General features: G+C 44.3%; 1 protein-coding gene across 7 annotated transcripts in view; it reads right to left on the reverse strand.

Annotated features, from left to right (window-relative positions):
* The window catches only part of BICDL1 (BICD family like cargo adaptor 1), an 87,588-nt gene that overhangs the window by 26,173 nt on the left and 33,634 nt on the right, over nucleotides 1-27,781 (reverse strand). For 6 of the 7 annotated variants that reach the window (XM_080649747.1, XM_080649748.1, XM_080649745.1 and 3 more), the window contains exon 3: nucleotides 2,250-2,366. In XM_080649747.1, the coding sequence (XP_080505873.1) occupies nucleotides 2,250-2,366 (117 nt within the window). Of the gene's footprint in view, nucleotides 1-2,237; nucleotides 2,367-27,781 lie in introns of all 7 variants that reach the window. The other variant, XR_013959525.1, reaches the window with a different exon arrangement.

Below are 27,781 nucleotides of genomic sequence, written 5' to 3' on the forward strand. Positions count from 1 at the left end.
AACTCTGAGCACTAACGCTGAGCAGTAACTCTGAGCACTAACGCTGAGCACTAACTCTGAGCACTAACGCTGAGCACTAACTCTGAGCACTAACTCTGAGCACTAACTCTGAGCACTAACGCTGAGCACTAACTCTGAGCAGTAACTCTGAGCACTAACTCTGAGCACTAACTCTGAGCACTAACGCTGAGCACTAACTCTGAGCACTAACTCTGAGCACTAACGCTGAGCACTAACTCTGAGCAGTAACGCTGAGCACTAACTATGAGCACTAACTCTGAGCACTAACGCTGAGCACTAACTCTGAGCACTAACGCTGAGCAGTAACTCTGAGCAGTAACTCTGAGCACTAACTCTGAGCACTAACTCTGAGCAGTAACTCTGAGCACTAACTCTGAGCAGTAACTCTGAGCACTAACTCTGAGCAGTAACTCTGAGCAGTAACTCTGAGCACTAACTCTGAGCAGTAACTCTGAGCAGTAACTCTGAGCACTAACTCTGAGCAGTAACTCTGAGCACTAACTCTGAGCAGTAACTCTGAGCACTAACTCTGAGCAGTAACTCTGAGCACTAACTCTGAGCAGTAACTCTGAGCACTAACTCTGAGCACTAACTCTGAGCAGTAACTCTGAGCACTAACTCTGAGCACTAACTCTGAGCAGTAACTCTGAGCACTAACTCTGAGCACTAACGCTGAGCAGTAACTCTGAGCACTAACTCTGAGCACTAACTCTGAGCAGTAACTCTGAGCACTAACTCTGAGCAGTAACTCTGAGCACTAACGCTGAGCAGTAACTCTGAGCACTAACTCTGAGCACTAACTCTGAGCACTAACTCTGAGCACTAACGCTGAGCACTAACTCTGAGCACTAACTCTGAGCACTAACTCTGAGCAGTAACGCTGAGCACTAACGCTGAGCACTAACTCTGAGCACTAACGCTGAGCAGTAACTCTGAGCACTAACTCTGAGCAGTAACGCTGAGCACTAACGCTGAGCACTAACTCTGAGCAGTAACTCTGAGCAGTAACGCTGAGCACTAACTCTGAGCACTAACGCTGAGCAGTAACTCTGAGCACTAACTCTGAGCAGTAACTCTGAGCAGTAACTCTGAGCACTAACTCTGAGCAGTAACGCTGAGCACTAACTCTGAGCAGTAACTCTGAGCAGTAACACTGAGCACTAACTCTGAGCAGTAACTCTGAGCAGTAACGCTGAGCACTAACGCTGAGCACTAACCTGAGCAGTAACTCTGAGCAGTAACTCTGAGCACTAACTCTGAGCACTAACGCTGAGCAGTAACTCTGAGCACTAACGCTGAGCACTAACTCTGAGCACTAACTCTGAGCAGTAACTCTGAGCAGTAACGCTGAGCACTAACTCTGAGCACTAACGCTGAGCAGTAACTCTGAGCAGTAACTCTGAGCACTAACTCTGAGCACTAACTCTGAGCAGTAACTCTGAGCACTAACTCTGAGCACTAACTCTGAGCACTAACGCTGAGCACTAACTCTGAGCAGTAACGCTGAGCACTAACTCTGAGCACTAACTCTGAGCACTAACTCTGAGCCTAACGCTGAGCACTAACTCTGAGCAGTAACGCTGAGCACTAACTCTGAGCAGTAACGCTGAGCACTAACTCTGAGCACTAACGCTGAGCACTAACTCTGAGCAGTAACTCTGAGCAGTAACTCTGAGCACTAACGCTGAGCACTAACTCTGAGCAGTAACTCTGAGCACTAACTCTGAGCAGTAACGCTGAGCAGTAACTCTGAGCACTAACTCTGAGCACTAACTCTGAGCACTAACTCTGAGCAGTAACTCTGAGCACTAACTCTGAGCACTAACTCTGAGCACTAACTCTGAGCACTAACTCTGAGCAGTAACGCTGAGCACTAACTCTGAGCACTAACTCTGAGCAGTAACGCTGAGCACTAACTCTGAGCAGTAACGCTGAGCACTAACTCTGAGCAGTAACGCTGAGCACTAACTCTGAGCACTAACTCTGAGCAGTAATGCTGAGTAGTAACTCTGAGCACTAACTCTGAGCAGCCTCTTTTCCAGACCACAGGCTCCCCAGAGGCGCGTGGCCCGTGCGCCCCACTAGCCTCTCGCCGCTCTGTCTCTCTAGGGATCTTAGAGAGCAGGTTTTGTTTCCCGGGTCAGAGGGCTCCTTATCGGAAAGACCGACGCAGTGCCCGCAAATAGGAGAGCACTTGCAGCCCCAAGCAGTGTGGCCCCGAGGCTCACCTCGGCCTGCAGGCTTTCCAGGCGGATGATGTGCTGGTTGGTGGAGGAGTTCTTCTCCCGGAAGTCTTCTCTGAGGGCATGGACTTGCAGGGAGAGCTGTCTCTCGACCTCCGATGCCTGCAAGCAGAGGAGACCTTCAGAGGTTGTGCCAAGGCATCTGTTCCAATTGTTTGCCTTTCCTTTCTCAAGCGTTTCTCTGCAACTCTCCTCTGTGAGTAGAAGGTGAGATGCTGGTTTCCTCCCCTGGGTCCGACGGTCCTCTAGCACCCACACGAGACAAGCCTCTGCCCCTACCTCCACCATCATGGCTCTGTCGGAGTCCAAGACCACGCTGCTGGTCAGAGGCAAAAGGTCTAGAAAAGAGTCAGCTTGGAAAGGTTATCCTCATCATCGTTACTCCACACACGGCAGCAGCTCAGCAAAGCCTCAGTGTGTCACACGAAAGAATAAGACAGACAGACCTACAATCGAAGAAATCCCGGTATTTCTCCCATCCACTTCCACAGCGGGGCCCAGGGGCCATCGCAGTCTGCATTTCTCACGGCCACGCTACACGGGCACTATTTAAAACTCCGTCATGCCTTTCACTCCTTAAGGACATTATTTTGCAACATCTCTTTTGTTGTTAATCCTCACCAGAGGATATTTTTCTCATTGATTTTTAGGGAGGGTAGAAGGATGGAGGGAGAGAGAAACATCGATTGGTTGCCTCCCACACACACCCAACTGGGGCCAGGGGTGTGCTCCTGCAGCCTAGGTACGTACCCTTGACCAGGAATCGAACCCGAGACCCTCTGGTGCGCTAACCATTGAGCACACCAGCCAGGGCTATTTTGCAACTTTTAATTCTCTCGGGAGTGCTGGCTGGGGTGCTCATTTCCCACCCTAACCCACTTATTCTCTAATGCTAAAACAGCAACACCCGGTATCATGGTGGATCAGCACCTTCTCGAATATGCAGGCGAGTACTCTGAAAAAACGCTCCCTGGGTAAGACACGACTCGAGTCTTCCTCCGGAGGCCCCAGCCCAGCCCCACTCAGGCGCTCCCTGAGCACTGCCCAGTGCAGAGGAGAGCCACCGGACCGGCAAGCAACAGCCTCCGTGCTTTTCTGAGGCCAAATGGGGTCAGTGAGCTTTATGGGTTCCCAGGCGAGATCACCGCGTGCCGAGATGCTCAGGAAAGGCTTTCTGGAGAAGGTGGGACATCATGACGCTGAGACGGTAAGCTAGCTGTTCAATGAGGCTTTCACGGTAATGGTTACATGTTCAATAATTCTTTTTATCTTCAAGTGCTATATAATCAACTGTCCATCTTTTTTGGGGTCCCATAGATTCAACAAATGTTGCCCCTCCCCCTATTCCCAACTAGAGAGACACATAAGAAGAATCTTAACCTATAGTTCTAACTTTAAAACAGTAATTATCGCCCTGTCCAGGTAGCTCAGTGGGTTGGAGCAACGTCCTGATACACCAACGTTGTGGGTTCAATCCCTGGTCATGACACATACAAGACTCAACCAAGGACTCAACCAAGGAATGCATGAATAAATGGAACAACAAATCCATGTTTCTCTCTCTGAAATCAATAAAAAATTATAAAACACAACAGAATAAAATGAAACCACCATTTCCCCTTCATATTCTAATTTAATTTCTGACACTGCCAGCTTGTTTCAGACTTTTTTTTTTTAATATATTTTATTGATTTTTTACAGAAAGGAAGGGAGAGGGATAGAGAGTTAGAAAGATCAATGAGAGAGAAACATCGACCAGCCGCCTCCTGCACACCCCCTACTGGGGATGTGCCCGCAACCAAGGTACATGCCCCTGACCGGAATCGAACCTGGGACCCTTCAGTCCACAGGCTGACGCTCTATCCACTGAGCCAAACCGGTTTTGGCTTTGTTTCAGACTTCTTAATCTCTTAGAAACATGTCAGTCACCCTTGCCTATAAATAACATTAGTATTTGCTGAGTCTATGTGCCAAGAACCGTGCTAAATGCTTTAAATGCGTTATCTCAATGGTCAAAACCAAAGTAAGGCCTGGTGCCCTCAACTTGCTCCTGAGGGAACAGGAAGTGAGGAAACCTGCCCAACATCTCAGTAAGTGATGACATCAGAACGGCAAACTTTGGGTCATCTTACTCCCAAATTAGGACTGCAATGCTGCCTTCTTTTATCTTGAAATAGTTTTTCCCATTTCTATGACTCACTATCAAAACCAAACTTTATGAGTCCAATTTAGCAAGGCTTCTTCTTCTTTTTTTTTTTTTTTTTGCAATAAGCAATTTTATTTAAGACTCTTACAAATCTCTTCTAATAGAATTTAGGGCCCATGAGGAAAATCCCATCTCATAAGTGCTGCAGTGTGACCGCCTGCACTGAATTCAGTTGACTACCAGGGTTTCAAATATGTGTAGATTTGCAAGTGCTGGGCAATGCAGGCAGCTGACCTTATTCTGAGCATCACCACCTGGACATGAATCATGAGACAACCACGCCACGGAGATGCGCTGACGGCCACAAATCTAGCCCAGGCGGCCTCAGATGTGCTCCTGCAGACGCGTCTCCGCTCAAAGCGCTCCCCCTAGAAATGAAAGGCATCTCTTCCCACCGGGAAGCCCGACTCCAGCATCTGAGTGCCTAACCACTAAGCATAAGGTCTCCTTTCAGGTCTGACTCCTCAGGTGTGCCAAGGACACAGTGTTCAGAAAGGCCTTTACTCTGCACCTCCCATCCGAATGTCCAACAGCCCCACGAAGCAGGAACCCGGGAATCACTGGCCTCATTTTGCAGACAGGGAGGTGGAGGCTGGCAGGGAGTGGCACTGCCTGGCCCCTGGCCGACAGGTTCTGTGCTCCCACCTCCCACCTCCCACCAGGTGGCCAGGCCTATGCTGTGATGACGGTGGAGTGGATGGATCAACCAGACAGACGGATAAAGCTACCATTTGCAGGGAACTAATGCACCTTTCAAAAAAAATTATTTTCTTCTTTTCTCAGAGATGGAATCTGGCTTAGATCTTCAGACCCATCAGAATGAGTATTATCTATTTCTGCACATAAATTAAGTAACACAACTCGAATGTTCTAAATGCTTTCTGATCAAAGTATCAGGAAACCTACAAAGCCCTTTTAGCTCCATAACCCATCTCACAGCTTCTTTGAAGTTCTTCAAGTAGGAGAGCCAGGTAGCCAGGGCAACTAGAGGGACCCACTCCGCTCCTGAGAGGAGATGGCCTGACGGAAAGAGTCAGGTGGTCAGGGTTACAGTTCCTGTCCTACCATCGTATGTGGACGAGTTGTTACGTAATCTAATCCCTTTCCCAAATCACAGACATGTTTCTCCTTTACACAGTAACACAAAAAGGGTGGGTCTAAAGGAACACCCATTTCCCCATTTCTTACTCAGGACTTGGTGGATTGAGTGCATCACGGAAGTTTAGGGAAATAAAGAAAGAAATACTGCATTGCTACAAATTTAGGGCAAGTGTGTGAAATACTAAACTTCCCAAGGATTAGCCATTTTTCTTAAAAACCAAGTACTAAGCCCTGGTCGGTGTGGCTCAGGTGGTTGGGCATTGTTTTGTGCACCAAAAGGTTGCCAGTTCGATTCCCAGTCAGTGTCGTGTCCAGGTGGTGGGCTCAGTCCCGGGTAGGGAAGAGAGCCGAGAGATGTTTCACTCTCATGTGGGTGCTTCTCTCTCTCCCCACCTTCCTCTCCCTAAAAATCAATAAAAATGTTTTTAAAATACACACACACACACACACACACACACACACAGGTACTGAGAACACCATGGATATGTCACAGGGTGCTGGCATGTACACAGTCCACTTCGGGGTCGGCAGCGCAAACAGCCAACATCACGAAGGTGTGGGTCAAGCTAGAAAATAGGGGGAAATACAGCAATATTTAGCAGCCATACCTTTCGGTTCTGTCTCCTGGTGACCTTACAAAGCTAGTCAATAGCCAGCCAGTCTCCAGGTGTAGGGCAGCAGTCATGGCCCTTGGAAATAAGAATTTCCCTACTTCCAGGTTTTGGACGTGGAGGTGGCGGCGGCATGCTCTTAGAACAAGTCATTCTGATAATGGAACATGGCGGGAACGGGACCCATGGCTTACTTCTGAACATGATGAGTTTGGGCTACCATGTCTGATTAAGGAGCCAGGAACAGCTATGGCAAATTGTGGCAAAGAATGCCATCTGTAATCAATAATACAAAAAAGATGGCATGATTTTAGCTCTGGTTTTTCAACTCAAAATTTTTTCTATGAGAGTAACCAATGTTCAGAATAAAAAAAGCGGGCGGAGGGGAGGGGTGGGGGAGAACCAAAGGGATGAAAAGGAAGTTAAAGCCCCATTCTCTAGCGGCAGCTCTGATATCACCCACACGAGTTGTTTCTTGGGATTCCGTCGCTAAATTTTCTATTCATACCTACCGAAAACATTACCAAACATCTACCTTTAAAAATGCTTACTTTAACATCTTTCTATGTCCATATGTAGATCCACCTTATTCTTTTTAACAACTGTCTGATATTTAGTTATACAAATATACCGTAATTTATTTAACTAGTCCCTACCTGTGAGCATTTAGTGTTCCAATTCTTTGCTGAAAAAAAAAAAAATCCTTGCTTACCTATCTTTGTTCTAAAAATGAATACATTCCTGTGAGTGGAATCACTAGGTTAAAGGATACGCATATTCATTTTGATAGGTATTCCCAAACTGTCCCCCCAAAAAGGTTGCCTTAGTTTATATCCCTACCAACAGAATACAAATATGCCTGCTTCTCAATACCTTGCCACCAGTGGGTATTATGAAACATGTTAGTCTTTAGATATTGATTTCTAATATTCTCAAATGTTCTCTTACTTTCATTGCATACAGCTTGGATGATTATAAAAACAAGACATTTGAGAAATAACTCTAATTCTGTTCAAGAATGCTGAAGAGTTTAACACTTAAATAGTCCTTGCGCTATCTGAAGTGAACTTTTATAATGTGAGTGCTGGGGTTGTTATCATTAATTAATCTTCAAAATGATAAAACAAAACAGACGTTGTGTAGGCAGCAAAATATCAGATGTGAGTTGTAGCAATATCTTTACAGATACAGCTCCTAGGGCAATGGAAACTAAGGAGAAAATAAACAAATGGGACTACATCAAAATAAAAAGCTTTTGCACAGCAAAAGAAACCATCAACAAAACAACAAGAAAGCCCACTGCCTGGGAGAACATATTTGCCAATGCTATTTCAGATAAGGGTTTACTTTCCAAAATTTACAGGGAACTCATACAACTTAACAAAAGGAAGATAAACAACCCAATCAAAAACTGGGCAAACGGCAAACGACCTCAGTAGACACTTTTCGAAAGAGGACACACAGAAGGCTGAGAGACATATGAAAACATGCTCAAAAGTCACTAATCATCCGAGAGATGCAATTCAAAACAACAATGAGGTACCACCTCACACCTGTCAGAATGGCTACCATCAACAAACCAACTAACAACAAGTGTTGGCGAGGATGCGGAGAAAAAGGAACACTCGTGCACTGCTGGTGGGAACGCAGACTGGTGCAACCACTGTGGAGAACAGTATGGAGTTTCCTCAGAAAGTTAAAAGTGGAACTCCCATTTGACCCAGTAATCCCACTTCTAGGACTATTTCACAAGAAACCAGAAACATCCATCAGAAAGGATAATGCACCCCTATGTTCATAGCAGCACAATTAGCCTAAGTGCCCATCAGCAGAGGAGTGGATTAAAAAACTGTGGTACATCTACACAATGGAATATTATGTGGCTATAAAAAAGAAGGAATTTTTACCATTTGCAACAGCATGGTAGGAACTGAAGAGCATTATGCTAAGCGAAATAAGCCAGTCGGAGAAAGATAAATATCACGTGATCTCACTCATACGTGGGATACAATGATCACCATAAACTGATGGACAAAGATGGACCCAGAGACAAGGTGGCATTGAGCAGACAGTCCAACCTCGGGGAGAAGGCGGCGGGGTGGGGGGTGGTTAGGGATCAACCAAAGGACCTGTCTGCACGCATGAGCATGGCCAATGGGCACAGACACGGGGGCGGGGCGGTGCGGGCTTGTCCTTAGGGGTCGGAGTGGCGGGGGCGGGGTTAATTGGGGAAAAAGAGGGACATGTAATACTTTAAACAATAAAAAAACCCCACAGATGTTGTGTTCCTTTTCCCCAAATGCTCAATGTGGTCAGTGGACCATCTTGGACAGGTTATGCTCTCCCCACTGAGCAGAGCTGTTCCATGATTACTCTCCTTCATGACGTGATTAATAACATCCGAACATTTCCCCCAAATGGAACATTTAGATTAAATTTGTTTAAACTGGCCAAAGCAGTACTGTTAACTATATACTTTCTTGTTAAGAGGAGGAAAGGAAATTGCCTTAGTTACATGTGAGCATCCATTTAACTTGCTTGTCAAAAGGGGAAAACTTGAACCAATTAACTTAGAAATCATAGTAGGAAAGATATACTGTTTTAATACTTTGCCTGACTTACTGAGCTTTAAGAAAAACTCTCAGCCAGGCTGGTGTGGCTCAGTGGTTGAGCATCATCCTATGAACCAGGTCAATGTTCGATTCCTAGTCAGGGCACATGCCTGGGTTGCGAGCTAGATCCCCAGTAGGGGGGGGTGCAGGAGGCAGCCAATTGATGATTCTCTCTCATCACTGCTGTTTCTATCTCTCCCTCTCCCTCTATCTGAAATCAACAAAAACATATTTTAAAAAAGAAAAATGACCAGTGCTCTCTCTCTAGACCACACCTGCGCCTTTCCCCACCCCCATCTTTCCCCAGCACTCTCTTTAGAGCAAGCATGTCAAACTCAAGGTCAGCAGGCCTCGAGTTTGACATGCTTGCAAACCTGCCATTCCCCACCTCCTTCCCTCAGATATGTTTTCTTTGCCTGTCTTTCTCCTAAGCTCCAAGAGCCCTTCTTGCCCTGACCGGTTTGGCTCAGTGGATAGAGCGTCGGCCTACAGACTGAAGGGTCCCGGGTTCGATTCCGGTCAAGGGCATGTACCTTGGTTGCGGGCACATCCCCAGGAGGAGGTGTGCAGGAGGCAGCTGATCGATGTTTCTCTCTCATCGATGTTTCTCTCTCTCCCTCTCCCTCTCCCTTCCTCTCTGTAAAAAATCAATAAAATATATTTAAAAAAAAAAAAAAGAGCCCTTCTTTTGCCTCAGTAACTTGTTTCCTGAGCCCATGCAGCCCAGCTGACTTACTTCTACCTCTGGAACTTTCTAAATAAACTTTTGCTTGTATTTGGAAAAAAAAAAAAAAAAAAAAAGGAAAGAAAAAAATTATCAACCTCTTTTTTTCTTTTTTGCCAGGGCATGATGAATAATGGGCATCTGCCTGAACTACCTCAGGCGTGGCAGTGAGAGTGACAATCAGGATGAGACAACACCATAGCAACGCTTCACACATCAAGCATCTATTACGTGCTCCACCCTGGTGTGAGCATTTCACGCTCGTTAATTCGTTTAATCTTCACAATGACGGGAAGAAGGAGGTGGTCTGACTTTCTCTATTTGCAGAGGAGGACGTCAAGGGCGAGTCATTTTCCCAAGGTCATACTTGTGCTGGTAAGTGCTGAGCTGGGATTCCCACCCAGACCTTGAGCTTCTACACTCGTACTTTCAGCCTCCACACAGAGCACCCCTTTCCCAGCCCCCCTTGCTCCCTCTCAAAGATGCTTATTAAAATGAAAGTGACTTTAGAGCCACTACCTTGAATTTATTCTCATTTCAGAGGGGGACTATTTAAAATCATTTGTAATGTACCGAAGTTGGAAACTTTGCTAATTTAGAACACTATTTTCAAAATAATTAAATCTATTTTTCAATTTAAATGTAAACAGAACCCCACTGCAGAATGCTTTTAAAATATTGTTAGCGTTTTGTTGATCTCCCACCAGTCTTTCTATGTGTGTGTACAATTAGTTATGATCATACTGTTCCTATACAGGGGTGGGCAAAGCAGGTTTACAGTTGTATGTGAAACACAATGTATTCTTGTATTATTATTTATTAATTATTGCATTATTTTAAATACAAACAACTGCAGACCTCCTTTTGCCCTGCCCTGTATATAGACGAATGGGTAGATTGAGACATAATTACAGCAATGACACCCTAGCAGCAATAAGCACATCTGGTGCTCAGATCTTGGTTTCTAAATACCGATCTCGAATAAACGAGCCACAGACGGCTCCTTGGAGAAATGGCTGGTGCCAGAGCTTCATGAAGCAAGAAAAATACAAAATGAGCAGGAACATCTTGTCATGCCAGAAAGAAAGAAGGTGCTCCAGAAACGATGGTCCCCACAGGAGTTACCTTGAGCTCCCAACGCTGAAGACTGGGACCCTTTGATCAATGAAACAAATAATAATAGTCCTAGATCACAGCGCACAGAGTAAGATAAACACTCACGAGCCTACAATGATAATGATTTTTTGAGAGAGAGAGAAACACCAATTTGTTGTTCCACTTCTTTAGGCATTCATTGGTTGACTCTTTTATGTGCCCGCCTGGGAATTTAACCTGCAACCTTTGTGGATCGGGCAACTCTCTAACCAACTGAGCTAGCTACCTGGCCAGGGTTCATTACCATTTTCTTTGTTGTTGTTGTTAATCCTCACCTGAGGATACTTTTTTCATTGATTTTTAGAGAGAGTGGGGGGGGGGCAGAGAGAGAGGGAGAGAGGGGGAGAGAGAGAGAGAGAGAGAGAGAGAGAGAGAGAGAGAGAGAAAGAGAAACATCTATGTGAGAGAGAGACATTGATTGGTTGCCTCCTGTATATGCCCCAACTGGGGCTGGGGATCGAACCTGCAACCCAGGTATGTGCCCTTGACTGGGAATCAAACCGGCAACCTTTTGGTGCGCAGACCAACCCTCTAACCACTGGGCTACCAGCCAGGCTCATTACCATTTAAAAACAAAGACAGAAACAGACAGTCACATACTGGACAACTTTCAGGGATGCCAAAAACGCACCCGATGCCACTAACAGTGCTTATTCCTCAGGTGAGGGTGCCTGATAAAAGCAACACATTCCTGGTGGCCCTGGTCACGCCAGGTGTTTGTAAAAGCTGCTCTTTGACAGAGAAAGTGTACACCCACTAGATGGGGGCCAGGGCTCATGCTGTTTTACTGGACTAACTTTAACATAAGAGCACAGTAACAGTTTCATTATCTTCCTTTCAGTCGCCTTCACCAATGTAATCCCTCAGCATCAAAGACCAGCAACTTGGGCACCACAAGCCTTAACTGAGAAAGGAAAAAGGGACAGATGTTAATTGTTAAGCTGCTTTTGTTTCTAAAATAGGGCCATTATTCAATGTCCAGGGCCTGTTGCTACTTAATAAAAATAAAAACTTCAGAAGAATTCGGAGAGAATATATTTTTATTTTTTTTAAATATATTTTTATTGATTTCAGAAAGGAAGCCAGGGAGAGAGGGGGGGGGGGAGAGAAAGAGGGGAGGGGAGGGAGAGAGAAAGAGAGAGAGAGAAACATCAATGATGAGAGAGAATCATTGATTGGCTGCCTCTTGCACACCCCCTACTGGGGATTGAGCCTGAAACCCGGGCATGTGCCCTTGACCGGAATTGAACCCAGGACTCTGTAGTCCGCAGGCCGACACTCTATCCACTGAGCCAAACCAGCTAGGGTGAGAATATATTTTTAAATTTTTATATGTTCTACGAGGGCTCCTACAATAAGACAGGCCCCAGATATTCCCAATATACTGTATTCAGAACCAGAGCTTTGGATTCACCGTCTTTTTTTTTTTTTTTTAACCAAAATGACACACAATCCTCTGTGTTAACTTGATGGCCTGGCCCTGTGCACTGATTTCAACGTGGACGGAACACTTGCTCTCTATGCTTGAAACTAAGGACAGAGACAAATACTTAAGACTCAGCTCCTGTGCGAAAACTGTTCCAAACTCAAGCTCAGAAAAAACATAGTCTTTCTTCTCTACGGTTACTTCCCTGTGTGACCTCAGGCAGGCTTCCTCACCTGTAAAAGGAGGATAAAGTGGTAGCTACCTCAAAAGGTCGTTGTGAGGATGGAATAAATTAACACGTGCAAAGAGCTTCGAACAGTGTCTGGTGCCACTAAGTACTAGATGTGCTAGCTGTTGCTACTTTTGTAATTTCCAGCACTATTATGTGATTTAAGTTTAGACTCTAAAATTTAGAGTGTCGTCCCAATATGCCAAGATTCTGGGTAGGAGTCCCAGGTCAGAGCAAGAAATAAGGAGCAACCAATCAATTAAAAACAAAAAATCCGACATTCAAGTCACCGGCACAGGAATGTCTAAAAGATTACATATAAACGAGGACAGAGCTTGAAGAGTCTAAGAAAACTTGGCAAAGGGACTGATGGAGGCCGAAGGGCTGCAGAACGCCAGCCCTTCGGCAGAGCTGCAGGGAATGCAGGCACATGCCTTCAGCCAGGATGCTGGCAGGTAAGAACAGGGCAGCCCTGAGGGGCAAAGAGGGAAGTGGACCTGCAAACGCAGGCAGGAGAGAACTCCTGTCCAGTTACCCCAGGCCTGCACCGTCCCCAAGAACACGTCTCTCTCCGAACGGCCTCCCTCTCGCTCAGGGTTGAGAACACTGCGTGTGGTAGGACTCCCAGAAGGCGCAATGTTTATGCTTTCTAAGGGAGGCTACGGGAAGGTGCTTGGCAAAGAAACGGATAACCTTTTCATCATCAACAGGGAGGGCGAGGCGAAGGGAGAAATCTGAACGACATTCTACTTTGTCCATTTTAATTTAGAGCAGTGATGGGAATGGGCTGGGGCTAACACTTAGGAATTCTTCGCTGGGAGACAAATGGAGCCCCTCAAAAAAAAAAAACCTGCCATGTCTAATCCTCATTAAGAAAGAAAATTCCAGTACTTTTTTTGTTGTTTGTTTTGGTCATATGGCTCACCAGGGCACTCGTCTAGACCTCGAAAGAAAGGTTAAGAAGTTCAAATGTTCTTGTTCGGAGGGATTAAGGGAAAATTGCTTCCAAAGTGGTGGTCACTTTCTTCCCACCACTGTAAAAACAAACGATTAATCCAATTATGCCTTTTTCTTTTTCCCTGAACCTGTCTCCAGGATTTTGTTTATTGGAATGTCTCCCCCTGGAAATTTTCACCTGATAAATTCTTAACCTTAACAGACCAGTTTTTCCATGGGTGACCACTATATTGCTTTTATAATCTGCCAGGATAAAATTACATTTGCAGTTCTGTTATGCTCTTGAGTATTAAACACTCTATTTTGTTAGTTTACCACGCACTGTTTTGTTTATTTGCATGTCCTCTCTCTTACACGGTGAAGGACTTAACGACAGGAATTGTACCTCCTATTTATCTCTGTTTCCCTAAAAAAGTACATGGCACATAGTAGGTGCTCAAATGTTTACTGTCTGAGGTAAAATCTGAAAACCTTATATGAGTACTTTCTGAGACAGTCGAGCTATGACTGTAGAAAACAGAAGTGGGATTAAGCTAAACCCCGAGAGTGTCCCTTCGGTAAAGTACCAGCAGGATCACCGGGGAATTAATGAGATAATTCCCTTTGATGTAAATAGCCCGTCCCCAGGAAAGGCACCATTCCCTCCACGAGGTCACCGGGGCTCAGGCTTTGATGTGAAGTACCTGTGACGGGTCCTCGGATTTGCCGCTTGCTGCTTTTACCTGTACCTTCACTCTGCTTCTCAGGTGGAACCTTTACTACTTAGAACCCACCCCTGTTCCTTCCCTGAGCCTTCTGTAAAGCTCACTAAACTCCTGCCTTTGAAAAGGTTATTTTTTTTTTATAGTTGATAGATCTGAAAGCCTTTTTTGGAGCTTGTTATTAAACAGGCACTCTCTCAAAACAGTGTATGTGGGAGTAAGCTTCAAATTTAGATTTCTCGTGTTCTGTTAGGGTTGAATGCAACGGACTAAACCTGAAGAAAAGGAAGATGATGAATGTGTATCAAGCACTTGCTATGTCTACGTGCTGCTCCAGGTAACACACCTTACCTCACTTTACCGTAATGCTATGCATGGGGCATGTCCTGTTAACTGACTCTGTAGATGAAGCAGCAGAAGCCAGAAGAGATTAAGTCGCACAGTTGAGGCCACTCAGATTATCCAACGATGGCGCTTGTATTCACAATGCACATCTGAACCCAAGGCCCATGAAAATGCCGGCACACATGGCCATGCCCGAGAAAAAGGCCGTCACCACAGCTGCTTGGGTTTCGCAGCAAAAACCAGACCTCCAGTCGGCACTTCTTCCGGAATGCTTTGAGACCTCTTCTGTCATTTATCGCCAGCCCTGACCTCTTCTCCAGCTCCATCCACCTGCCTACTCACCACGTCCACTTGGACAGCTAACGTTCCCTTCCACCTCAACGTGCAGAGACACCCAGCTCCTGACTGAAAGGCCTCCACCCCAGCGTGCCGAGTCTTCCCTTTCTCAGGAGACGGCAACTCCATCCCAAGACATTCCAGGCCCAAACACGGGAATTATCCTGGACTTCCTTTCTTCCCTTTAACCCACATCCGATCCATCTACAAATCCTGGGGCTGTCCTTTGAATGACCTCAGAGGACTGATCTGAGCACGAAGGAGCTGATATTTTGAAGCAGTTTAAACAGTGCCTGGGCATATAATGAGCACCACCAGGTGTACCGGTTAATAATGCGGATTTTGTAATCAAAGAAAACACGATCATTTCAAGAAAAACATCAAAAGTGCTTTATTCAAAGTAATGTCCATCGCTAGCTACTCATTTCCCCATCTTTCAGGTAATCTGTGGATACCGTCCCAATAGAACTTTTCTTGTTTTGAGGCAAACCATTCAGAGACCCAATTTTCCACTTCTTTGTACGTTTTGAAGTGCTACTCAGAAAGTGCGTGTGCCATCGATTGAGACAAGTGGTAATCTGAAGGAGCAAGGTCTGGTGAATACCGGGGGTGGGTTAATACTTCACAGGCAAGATCTTTTAACGTGTCTTTAACTGGTTTTGAAGTGTGTGATGGTGCGTCATCATGAAGCAAAATGTATTTGCCGTGTCTTCTGGCACATTCTGGTCATTTCACGATCAAAGCATGGTTCAAATTATTTGTTGTCGGTAGCAATCAGTATTAATGGTTTCACCGGGTTTTAGAAGCTTATAATACACCACACCTTCCTGATCCCACCAAACGCAGAGCATTGTCTTCTTTCCGAAGCGATTCGGCCTTGCAGTCAATGTTGATGGTTGACCTGGATCAACCCATGATTTTGTGCATTTGGGATTCTCAAAATAAATCCACTTTTCATCGCCAGTCACAATTTGATGCAAAAAAGACTTTCTTTCATGCCATTGAAGCAACATTTTACTCATGACTTTTCGGTTTTCCATTTGTCTTTCGTTCAGTTGATGTGGCACCCATTTTCCTTCCTTTAAAATCTTTCCCACTGCTTGTAAACGATCAGAAATGGTTTGCTGAGTAACATTTCATCTTTCTGCAAGTTGTTTTTCAGTTTGACACGCATCTTCATCCAATAATGCTTGTAATTGCTGGTTTTCAAACTTTTTCGGTTGACCTGGACATTCTTTGTCTTTCACATCGAAATCATCACTTTTAAAGCGTTTAAACCAGCGTTCACAAGTGTCTTGAGATGGAGCATATTCACCATAAGCTTCATGAAGTATACGATAACTTTCAGCAGCACTTTTCTTCAAAATAATGAATTAAAACTTCCCGCAAATGCTCTTTTTTTTGGGGCACAGAATTCGACATTTTTAAGTGTACAAATATCTATGATGTTAACACCTTCAGAAAATTTGACATATGAAGTTTTGAAGCTGGCTGTCAATACAACAAAATAGCATACATATCAAATTGCATATATCTCAACATATGTGTCACTCCATCTATTGAAAAAAATCCGCATTATTAACTGGTACACCTGGTATATGAGTATTTACTGAGTAAAATAAACAGCCACCATCCTACCACTTCTCCCTGCCTCCACTCTCCCACCCAGACTACGGACTGCAGGATCGCCTAGCTCAGTGGTTCTCAACCTTTCTAATGCCGCGACCCTTTAATACGGTTCCTCATGTTGAGGTGACCCCCCCAACCATAAAATTATTTTCGTTGCTACTTCATAACTGTAATTTTGCTACTGTTATGAATTGTATTGTAAATATCTGTTTTCCGATCGTTTTAGGCTGCTAGCGGTTCTCAACCTGTGGGTCGCTAGCAGGGTCGCCAAAGCCATCGGAAAACACAGATATTTACATTACGATTCATAACAGTAGCAAAATTACAGTTATGAAGTAGCAACGAAAATAACTTTATGGTTGGGGGGGTCACCTCAACATGAGGAACCGTATTAAAGGGTCGCGGCATTAGAAAGGTTGAGAACCACTGGAGCTGGTCTCCCTGCTCCCAGCCGTGTCCTGCAGCCTACTCTCCATCGCGCAGAGCAAGCCGAAACACCTCTGTCACGCCCAGTGGACGTAGCTCAGTGGTTGAGCATCAACCTATGAACCGGGAGTCACTGTTCGATTCTCGTCAGGGCACATGCCTGGGTTGTGGGCTCAATCCCCAGTGGGAGCGTGCAGGAGGCAGCCGATCCATGATTCTCTCTCATCATTGATGTTTCTCTCTCTCTCCCCCTTCCTCTCTGAAATCAATAAAAATGTATTTAAAAAATAAAAAGTCACATCATGTCACTACTCAAAATCCTCTAGAAACTTTATGTATTATTCAGAAAACACATAATAAAGTCATTATTATGCCTTAAAAGACTACAAGATTCCTTCTCCTGCCCCAACCACCTCTCTATCTCCTCTTTTAAAAAATAATATGTTTTTATTGATTTTAGAGAGAGAGGAAGGATGAGGGATAGAAACACCAATGATGAGAGAGAATCATTGATCGGCTGCCTCCTGCACGCCGCCCACTGAAGATCGAGCCTGCAACCCCGGCATGTGTCCTGACTGGAAATCGAACCCTGACCTCCTGGTTCATAGGTCAACGCTCAACCACTGAGCCCCACGGCCAGGCACTGCCTCCTCTTTTATCCACTGCATCCTCTGTTCGCCTCTACGGGCCTCCGTGCTGACTGCGGAGCACATTCTCACACAGGAGCTCACTCCGCCATCCCTCTGCCTGCTCTCTTCCCGTGGACAGTCACAAGGTCTGTTCTCTCCCTCACTCAGGCCTCTGCTCAATGGCATCTCATCAGAGAGGCCTCCTGTGTTCACCTGCCCTTACCTGGCAATCTCCATTCCCTTCCTCCGTTTAGCTTTTCTCTATAGCACTTATCACACCTGATATACACGTGTTTGTTGTCGGAATTACTGCCTCTCGGCCCTTGATGTCAGTTCCAAAGGGCAGGGCCTTCGCTGCCTTTGCCGCCATAATCCCAGGACTCAGAAATGTGCCAGGCACACTGCGGGCAAACTTGTGGAATCCAAGGAAAAACATCAATTCGCTTATTTTTCACTTACAGTTGTTTATAACATACTCCTAAATGTCACAGGGAACTACACAAATTCTACAAAATTCCCATAGTACAGAATGAGTTCACTTTTTAAACTTAATTTCTTAACTGATTTTTCAGAGAGAGAAGGGGAGGGAGAGAGAGGAAAACATTGATGTGAGAGGGACACACTGATTGGCTGCCTCCTGAACGTTCCTGGGTCAAGCCCGCAACTTGGGTGTGTGCCCGGACCGGGACTCAAACTGGCAGCCTTTTGGTGCACGGGAAGATGCCCAACCAGCCGAGCCACCCCGGCCAGGGCCAGAATGAGTTCACTTTTTTTTTTTTTAATATATTTTATTGATATTTTACAGAGAGGAAGGGAGAGGGATAGAGAGCTAGAAATATCGATGAGAGAGAAACATCGATCAGCTGCCTCCTGCACACTCCCCACTGGGGATGTGCCCGCAACCAAGGTACATGCCCTTGACCGGAATCGAACCTGGGACCCTTCAGTCCGCAGGCCGACGCTCTATCCACTGAACCAAACCGGTTTTGGCATGAGTTCACTTTTTACCTGGAATTTTTATTTTTAAATATTAAGACTTTATTATTATTATTATTATTATAAATGTATTCTTTAAAAGTATGGGACGCTTCACCAATTTGTGTGTCATCCTTGCACAGGGGCCACGCTAATCTTTTCTATATCGTTCCCATTTTAGTGTATGTGCTGTGGAAGCGAGCACAAGAATTTTATTTATTTTTTTAAATATTTTATTGATTTTTTACAGAGAGGAAGGGAGAGGGAGAGAGAGTTAGAAACATCAATGAGAGAGAAACATCAATCAGCTGCCTCCTGCACACCCCCTACTGGGGATGTGCCCGCAACCAAGGTACATGCCCTTGACCGGAATCGAACCTGGGACCCTTGAGTCTGCAGGTCGACACTCTATCCACTGAGCCAACCCGGTCAGGGCAAGAAGAATAATTTTATTTTTAAATCTTTTCTTGCATTTGAACAAAACTGACAGAAGATGAATCATGCCAATTACCACCACTGCCCCCTAATTACTAACTAGGAATCACAAAACTACATAAATTAGATTTAAATGCCCCCCTTCAGATTTACCTTATCTGTTATGTCCATTTTGCAAAAACAATTCCAAGAGAATTCAAGCATGATGCTATTTCCTTATAGAAAAAAATCCATGGCAAAATTTTTTCTTAAAAATCATCTCCTATTACATGTTTACACACAGAAACATGGGAAAGCAGAGTTGAAGTAGTCTGGTCATCTCCCTGTGGGCCAGTCTATCAGCAAATTTGGGGATTTGGGGACGAAAATACTTCTTGGATTTTGCCTCACTAAGATGATGTATCATCTGATGGTTGCCTTGCAAATAGTAGTAATGCTGACCACAATTACAACGGAGGGCTTTGCCACGGGGTGCAGAACTATTTTCTGTGGAGTCCCTGGGGAAGCCACACAGCTATCATATGGGGATAAAAAGCTGGTGAGACTCTCTGTAAGTGGAGGAGGGTAGGGGAGTCCAAATTCTTCCTCCGAAGCAGAGTCTATCCATTCCTTATCCCTACACCTACAGCTCCACCATTAAGTTCTGAGCCTCTCTGAACCTCCATTCTGCATGAAGCCTTTCCTAATAAACTCTAGCTCGCAGGTCTTGAGTCTGTCTCTCAATTCACCTTTTTAAAAAATGGCCTCCGTATCATAACTTAAGTCTCTTCTGATTAGTGTCTTGCATGGCTCCCTAAATGCAAACTGAGTGGATGGACAGTTCCTGAGTGCCCCCCTCCGCCAGGCACAGCGCTAAGTGCTGTCAGACAGGTTACTTCACCGAGTCTTCATAATAATACCTACCGGGCAGATACTATTAACCCGCTACGTAAGTGAGGAAAGTGAACGTGGGAGAGGTTGACTTCTCCAGGAGGACAATTTATTTCCCCAAAAACAAGCCTTATCACTGGTGCTGACCTGTAGGTTCTTTAAAGGAAAGGGTGGCCCAACTTCTCATGCAACTTCTCCAGGACCCAGAAAGGGTTTGGCTCACCACAGGCAGTGAGTTGACAAAAAATGACTTAACGAAAATCAACAATGAAAAAAATAAGAACGATAGAGGATGTGAGTGGATGAGAAGGCAGAGACTGCTGATTTTTATTTTTTTAAAATTTCTTTATTGATTAAGGTGTTACATATGTGTGATTTTTATTTTTAAGAATTCGAAAGTACTGAAAGACATCTAACAATGTCATGTACTATTTTGAAAAAATTAGAACTTTTATATAAAGCTGTAACTATGAACATATGGGTGTTAGTCATGATCAGTTGTGATATATGCTGCAAGTAATTTGTTATTACTAATAGAGGAATGTAGTAAATACTTTCGTTAAAAGTATAAATAGCAGCAAATTCAAAAGGTTCACTCATTATGTTTTCTTGAGTGGGAGACAAAAGGTGTAGTTATGGCTAGTCCCCTCTGCAAAATGAACATCACAGAAGCATTCTGAGCATGTGTCTTGATAGGAAAAAAAGGCTTAAAACTGGTGTAAGGAAGAAGTATGGGACACAGACCACCTGTTCACCTTCCTGGTTCACTGGGTGAACGTGAGCACTTCATGTGGGCAGTCTGCCCCGTTTCCTCAGGCCTTTAAAATACACGGGCAGCCGTAGCCAGGTAGCTCAGGTGGCTGGAGCTTTGTCCCGATACACCAAGGTCATGGGTTCCACCCCCGGTCAGGGCAAATACCAATGAATGCACGAATCCTAGTAAATGGAACAACCAATCAACCCCCCCCCCCTCTCTCTCTCTCATTCTCTCCCCCACCTCCAAAATCAATAAATAAAAATGTAAAAAATAAAAAATATGGGACAAATTAACTCTACCCACTGCTAGACCATGCTCGGGGGCACTCAGACTTTATCAGTGTTGTGAGTTGGTGTCTGTTCTATTTTCTTATTTCTCCGAGGATGGTAAGGGAGCAAGAGTAGCTTACTACTTCCAGAAACTGCCTAGTGGACTGGTTGTGTGAACATGAAACCAGTAAGTTTTGAAGTTGACTCAGTTTTCTCCTGAGAAAAATGAGAGGTCAAAGGATGAGTCTGATAAAAAAAAAATGTATTATGTAAACCAGGCCACAAAAAGTAAGCTGTTCCCAAGTGAACATCAGTTTCTCAGATAAAGCCCAGCCAGCGTGGCTCAGTGGTTGAGCGTCGACCCATGAAACAGGAGGTCCTGGTTGGATTCTTGGTCAAAGGCACATGACTGGGTTGTGGGCTTGGTCCCCAGTAGGGGGCATGCAGGAGGCAGCCCATCCATGATTCTCTCTCATCATTGATGTCTCTGTTTCTCTCTTCCTCTCTGAAAGCAATAAAAATGTATTAAAGAAAAGAGATTAAAAGCATATCTCACTTTCTCAGATAGTAAATACATAATAAAACCCATTTCCTTCTTCTTCAAGGTGTTGGAAAATTGATTACTGTCTGTGAAGGCTTTCAGGTATGAAGTACTACCTCACTCTATGCACCTTTCTATTTAAACTTGCTTCCTTCCTGTCAGTCAACTCCCATGCCTATCTGGATGTCTTGATGGAAATTATTAATTAACTGCAGTCTTATAAGCCGGAAAATTTTCGGGAGCAAGGAAACTTGAAAAGATAGAAATGAAAATTTGGAGCACACTCAGACAGGCTCAATTAAATGGCAGAATAATTATTCCAAGCCAAAGAGAACCCAAATAACCTGTCACCTCAGCTCCCAGGTGGCGGAGAAGGTGCTCTAGATAAATCAAAATGACCACTCACTAGTAAACCAAACACACTAAGGAAGACCAAGAATACAACAAAGGCAGCAATTCCAAATAATGTGGTGACCCACTGCAACGTAACTTACTGAACACCTACCATAGACAAGGCGGTGTGTTAGGCAATGAGTAAGATGTAGCCCCACATTCAAGGACGGACATGAGCATGTAAAGAACCAGCTAGGGGTTGCATTTGTTAAAGTAAAAGCAACAACGCAAAAGCACACACATTCAAACATTCAGACGACAGATGTTAAGTTCTGGAAAAGTGAATCCTAAAAGACAACGTATTGCACTGACGTATTTATTTACACATCTGATCATGGTGAATTGGTATTTCTATGCAATGCCATTCCTCAACAGTTCAAAGCTTTCCAGCCAATCAGACACATGTGCTGTGTAAACCCACAGGAACAGGCTACAGGCAGCACGAAAGGGGTACATTTCCAGATGAACCTGGGGGAACACCAAGTCTAATGCTCCCAGTGCAAGGACATTGCTTACTGATTCTATACCCCGCTTCTACAGGCTGAACAAAGTGTGGCTGGTTTGCACCATAGCAGAAAGAATAAAACTAGAAGAAAGGCTAGCTTACTGACGATTAGGGAGCAAAATCATAGCAGTTCTGAAGTCGACTTCCATGGTTACATCTTCTGAGCCATTAATTTTACTGCCAGGAATCCAGCTTCAGGAATAATAAAAGAAGCTGTCAAAGATTTATGTACTAGCAATTTCCTAGGTGTATATCCCTCAGAGATGTGTGCTGTGTTCACCAGAATATACATCCAAGATCATTTATAACAGCACTATTTGTTAATAACTAAATCCTATAGCCGAAACCGGTTTGGCTCAGTGGATAGAGCGTCGGCCTGCTGACTGAAGAGTCCCAGGTTCGATTCCGGTCAAGGGCATGTACCTTGGTTGCAGGCACATCCCCAGTGGGAGGTGTGCAGGAGGCAGCTGATCGATGTTTCTCTCTCATCGATGTTTCTAGCTCTCTATCCCTCTCCCTTCCTCTCTGTAAAATATCAATAAAATATATTTTTTAAAAAAACTAAATCCCATAAACAACCATCACCAATAAAACAGGTGTATGATATATTCATATAATCTATATATAAACGCCTAATATGCAAATTGTCCCTGCGGGAGTTTGACCAGGAGACCGATCGCTCACTATGACATGCGCTGACCAACAGGGAGCAGTGAAGAATTAAGAAAGGCCCCGGCTGGCAGCCAGAAGGCCCCGATCGGCGGCCACGCCGAGGGACCCTACCCATGCACAAATTTCATGCACCGGGCCTCTAGTGGATTATATGCCAAAGCAAATGAAAATTACTGAAGCTACTTGTAGCAACATAGATGAACTATAAAAATCAAATTGTTAAGTGAAAGAAATCAGACACAAAATAATTCTCACTATATGATTCTATTAACGCAAAATTCCCAAATAGGAAAAATAAGGTATTCTTTATGGATACACACTTAGCAAGTGAAACTCACTATAAAGGAAAAGACTGATTACCATAAAAGTTGGAAGAGTAGTTCCTCCGGGGAGAAGAAGGTGGTTGTGCTGTGGAGGGGCTTGTGAGACCCTGAGCAGAGGGCTCAGTTAATTCATGCCCAACTCCTGACCACCAGCAATGGTGATAAATAAATATAAATATTATGGGTTCCTTGCACCTCTTGAAAGAAATTGGCATGTGAAGCCAAATTCTAGTTAGGAAGATTCTTGGATGATTGTATGTCCCAAACGGGGTCATGAAGTCACATGTCATGCCCCCTCCATCCAGGTATGAAATGCCCAGGACCCAATGCTCCTGTTGGAGCCCCACATCCCCAATCCAGGGAGGGAGACCCATACCAGATGGCAGCTCTTAACCTCCATGGTATGTAATTTCAGTATTATAATTATAGTGAAAAGTAAGTCCAGTCCTGCCTTCCTGAATCACATTGGTTGTACTTTGCATGTTCCCGAACCTGTACTCATTAAAAGATAGTTCTCTGTCACTTTCACAGATGGCAGGGCCCATCCCTTGTATTTGAAGTCTTCCGAATTTCAATCTTAGAGATAAAGTGTAATTTCTATTAGTCTTCCAACTGGTTCACCGTTCAGAATTCAGAGCAGTAAATTATAGAGACCACAAAACCATGTTGGAAATCTACATGGGAAAATTAGTTGGTGATATGCTATTTCCATCAAAATGCTCAATGACTTCGAAGGAAGAGAAATAGTGTTCCAGTATTTGGTGGCGTTGAAAAAGAATCTTTCAAAAGTCAATGCCTGAATACCCCACAGTTACTTCTCTTGTCGGAAGGGGAGAAACACAACTGAACAACAGAGGACCTCACATCATCTCCATAGTCTGGGGGACAACCAGCCATGTACCATCTGATGTTATGCATCATAAATGCATGTCGTTTAGCCAAGAATGTTCGATTTGCGCCTACCACGCTGTAATATATAACCTCCTGTTAATAGGAAATGCCACAGCATAGAAGAATGAGCTAAATATTACTGTGAGAAAGCAACCAGATCAATTCAGAGGCTGAAACTTTCTACAGAACAACTGGCCCAGTTTTTAAAGACATGTCAACGCAAATGGGGGAACTGTACTAAAATAAATAACAAGGGTAAGACGTAATGCAATACAGTAAGGCATGGTCTTCGATTAGATTCTGATGTGCAAACCAAGAGTTAAGGACATTTCTCAAGGTCAGTTAGGGAAATCTGAATGAGGACTTAGAGGAAAAATTATTGGAGTAGAAAAGTGGAGATCATTAACTTAAAAAGCAGGTTACGAAACAGTACATGCAGCAGATGATATGTTTTTGGTTTAAAAAAGAAAGGTTAGTTAAAAAAATAAGTCAAGCAAAACAAAATTCCCAAGGCAGTGAATAATAAATGCCAACTAGGTGAAGCAACCACTGGGCTGGAATGGTGAGGGAAGCCTTGAGGAGGAGATGAACTGCCAGCAAGTCCCGGAACAGTGGGTGGAATCTGGACAAGCAGAAACTAACTGTTGGTTCTTTTAGCCCAGGGCAGTGGTCGGCAAACTCATTAGTCAACAGAGCCAAATATCAACAGCACGATTGAAATTTCTTTTGAGAGCCAAATTTTTTAAACTTAAACTTCTTCTAACGCCACTTCTTCAAAATAGACTCGCCCAGGCCGTGGTATTTTGTGGAAGAGCCACACTCAAGGGGCCAAAGAGCCGCATGTGGCTTGCGAGCCGCAGTTTGCCGACCACTGTTTTAGCCCATCAGTCAGCCTGAAAGTGACAGGCCTGTATGAAGGATCGCTTGATCAGGCCATGAAACAGGCTAAACAGACAAACAATCCTCCCGTTTAATCTTTATCAGATGCTTCTTATTCCCGTCATTGCTCATGGGGCTCTGACCTATTCTGGCCTCATTTTCCTAAAAGAGTTCCTCTCCCTGGCCTCTGAGAATGGAATGTTCTAACACAGGTACATGTGGGGCCCCGGATGCATGTGAAGGGGCGAAGGGAAGATGTGGAAGGAATTTTATTTTGAGATTACCGAGACAGCAGACGTGACCCTTTCAGACTACATAGGGTTCTATTCCTTCCATGCATGTGCAAACTCTTCTTCTTTCTCTTGTGCTTTGATCTGATGGAGCCCTCCACACATCCGTAGACATTTGTTGAGCACCTATCACGTGCCTGGCACCCACAAACACAAAAGGAACTGTGAACAAATGCTGAACTCCGGTGAATGACATGCATCCTGAAGTATTAAGGAGTAAAGTGTACTGATGTCTCCATCTTACTTTGAAATGCATCAGAAGATAAAATGGACTGAAGAATAACGTGATGCCTTGCCTGTAGCTGGTGGTCAGTTCTCAGTAAATGTCTGCTGAATTTATGAAAACAAAACCAAAAAAGGCTACACACAGTGGGCTCTAAACTCATATGTGGAATCACGTTCTATATGAGAAATTTTAAAGTTTGTGATCCTCTGTGAGGTAAGATGCCCAGAGAAGGTATTTGTGACATCTAGACTGCTCATCACTCTGCTGCTGTGGGAAGTAGCAAAGGCTGAAAAGAATTCAGGGGTAGAAATGCAACTAGAGGACCTTACCCGGGGAAAGGAAGAAAGCGAGTAAGAGTGTACATGTCTATAAAAAAAAGCACTCATTCGCATCAATGGGAGCAACTACTCCGGTGTTGTGGTCATACACCCTGGACTTGCAGATTAAGCCCAGAGTTCTAGATAGACTCATTTTACCACATAATTAGCCAGGTCATGTGACTTTGGGAAAAGTCATTTAACCTGCGGTTTCTCTTTTGTTAAATGAAGACAGCATCTGCCTTTTTTACCTCACAGGGTCCTGATGGTGGAAATGTCAGTTTTGTAAATCTGAAAGCTTAATACGAATGTGCGGTACTCTCCTCATCCCGATAGGTCCAAGTGATGCAAGCCTGTCCCACTTTCCAAAATGCACCCATCTCGTCACGACCAGCCCCCGAGCTACTCCCTTAGGAGGTTTTGAAATTTTCTCTAAATCCTGGGGCTACATTGCTGAAAATCTAAATCTTCTCTACTTGTTTCAAGCTCAATCCACCTGGCATATAGTTATTATTGCCAAGGGTATGTTTCATTTCCCAAGTTAAGAAATAAATACTGGTTCAAAAGAAAGTGAGTAGGTGTTGGAAACAAAAAACAAAATTCTGGAGTTAAAAAGTTTGGGAAACGTTGGATCAAGTAGGCTTCTTTACTAGAAGACTTACAAAAACTTTAGTATATGAATATACACTGCAGCTCTCCAAGAGAGATATACTATCAAATGTTTCCTGGACGTCCTTGACCATGGAGTCTTTTTTATTCTGATATACAACCCTTGGCATTGATGGTTTGAGGGAAAGCTACTGTCAACACTCGGGAAAATTCTAAATAGATCTACATTTCACTTCAGGGTTCCACTGATGGCAACCAAGTTAAAAATAAAAAAGAACACTTAGTCATAGCAATGGCAATGTCAGAGACGGTGTTCTATAGAATGAGGCTGAGGGAGCTCTGTCCTACCTACTGAGGGGAAAATGGTGCTAACCTTCAGGTGAAATTATAGCTCTGCAGTTCAGGGCACAGGCGGAATACTGCCTTTGGGGCTCCACAGTCCTCCCTGTCATGATCTATTTTATTTATATATATATATACACATATATATATATATATACATATACACACACACACACACACACACACACATAATTATTGATTTCAGAGAGGAAGGGTGAGAGAGAGAGAGATAGAAACATCAGTGACGAGAGAGAATCATTGATTGGCTGCCTCCTGTATGCCCCCCATTGGGGATCAAGTCCGCAACCCGGGCATGTGCCCTGACCGGGAATAGAACCATGACCTCCTGGTTCATAGGTCAACGCTCACCCACTGAGCTACACTGGCTGGGCACTTGCTGTGATCTTAATTAACATGCCCAGCCCTTCATGACTTAGAGCAGGTCCACGTTGGGCCTCTGACCACAGCACTAACAGCCATGGTTCTAAGGCCCCACACCCCCGAATCATGGCCTACCTGTGCTCAGCACACTCTGCTAGAGCCTCCTCACTGGCTTCTTGGATCACAACCACCTCCTGAGATCTATATTTTCTTAAATCAGCTGCTGCTTTCCCACCTGACTACTCAATTACCGATAACTGTGGAATCTGTAGACTGCCTGAATAGCTAGCTTTGTAGCTACTACTATATCATTGCTGCCCTTTTCACAAAGTACTATGTTTTCTTTCTTTTTAAGATTTTTAAAAATTGATTTTTAGAGAAAGATAGGGAGAGGGAGAGAAAGAGAAATATCGATGTGAGAGTGGAACACCCAACAGCTGCCTTCTGCATGCCCCTTACTGGGGACTGAGCCTACAACCTGACCAGCCGGTGTACGGGACATGCCCAACCAACTGAGCCACACCGGCCAGGGCAGTAACACATTTTTAAATTTTCAATACTCATCTTTTTTGAGGGGGATCAGTTCTCGGATAGGTGACTGACAAATGGGCCTTTGAAATGTTTGGTAAAGCCAGTGAAACAGAAAAGTTTGAAAGACAGAGAGCAAAATAGAACTAGAGATGTTTTCTTATTAGTTAAAACTCCAGTAAAATGAGACTTGGAGGGACGACCAAACTGGCTTTCCTAATAAGGCC

This window comes from Plecotus auritus, assembly GCF_963455305.1.
Source record: "Plecotus auritus genome assembly, chromosome: 13".
Classification (NCBI taxonomy): Eukaryota; Metazoa; Chordata; class Mammalia; order Chiroptera; family Vespertilionidae; genus Plecotus; species Plecotus auritus.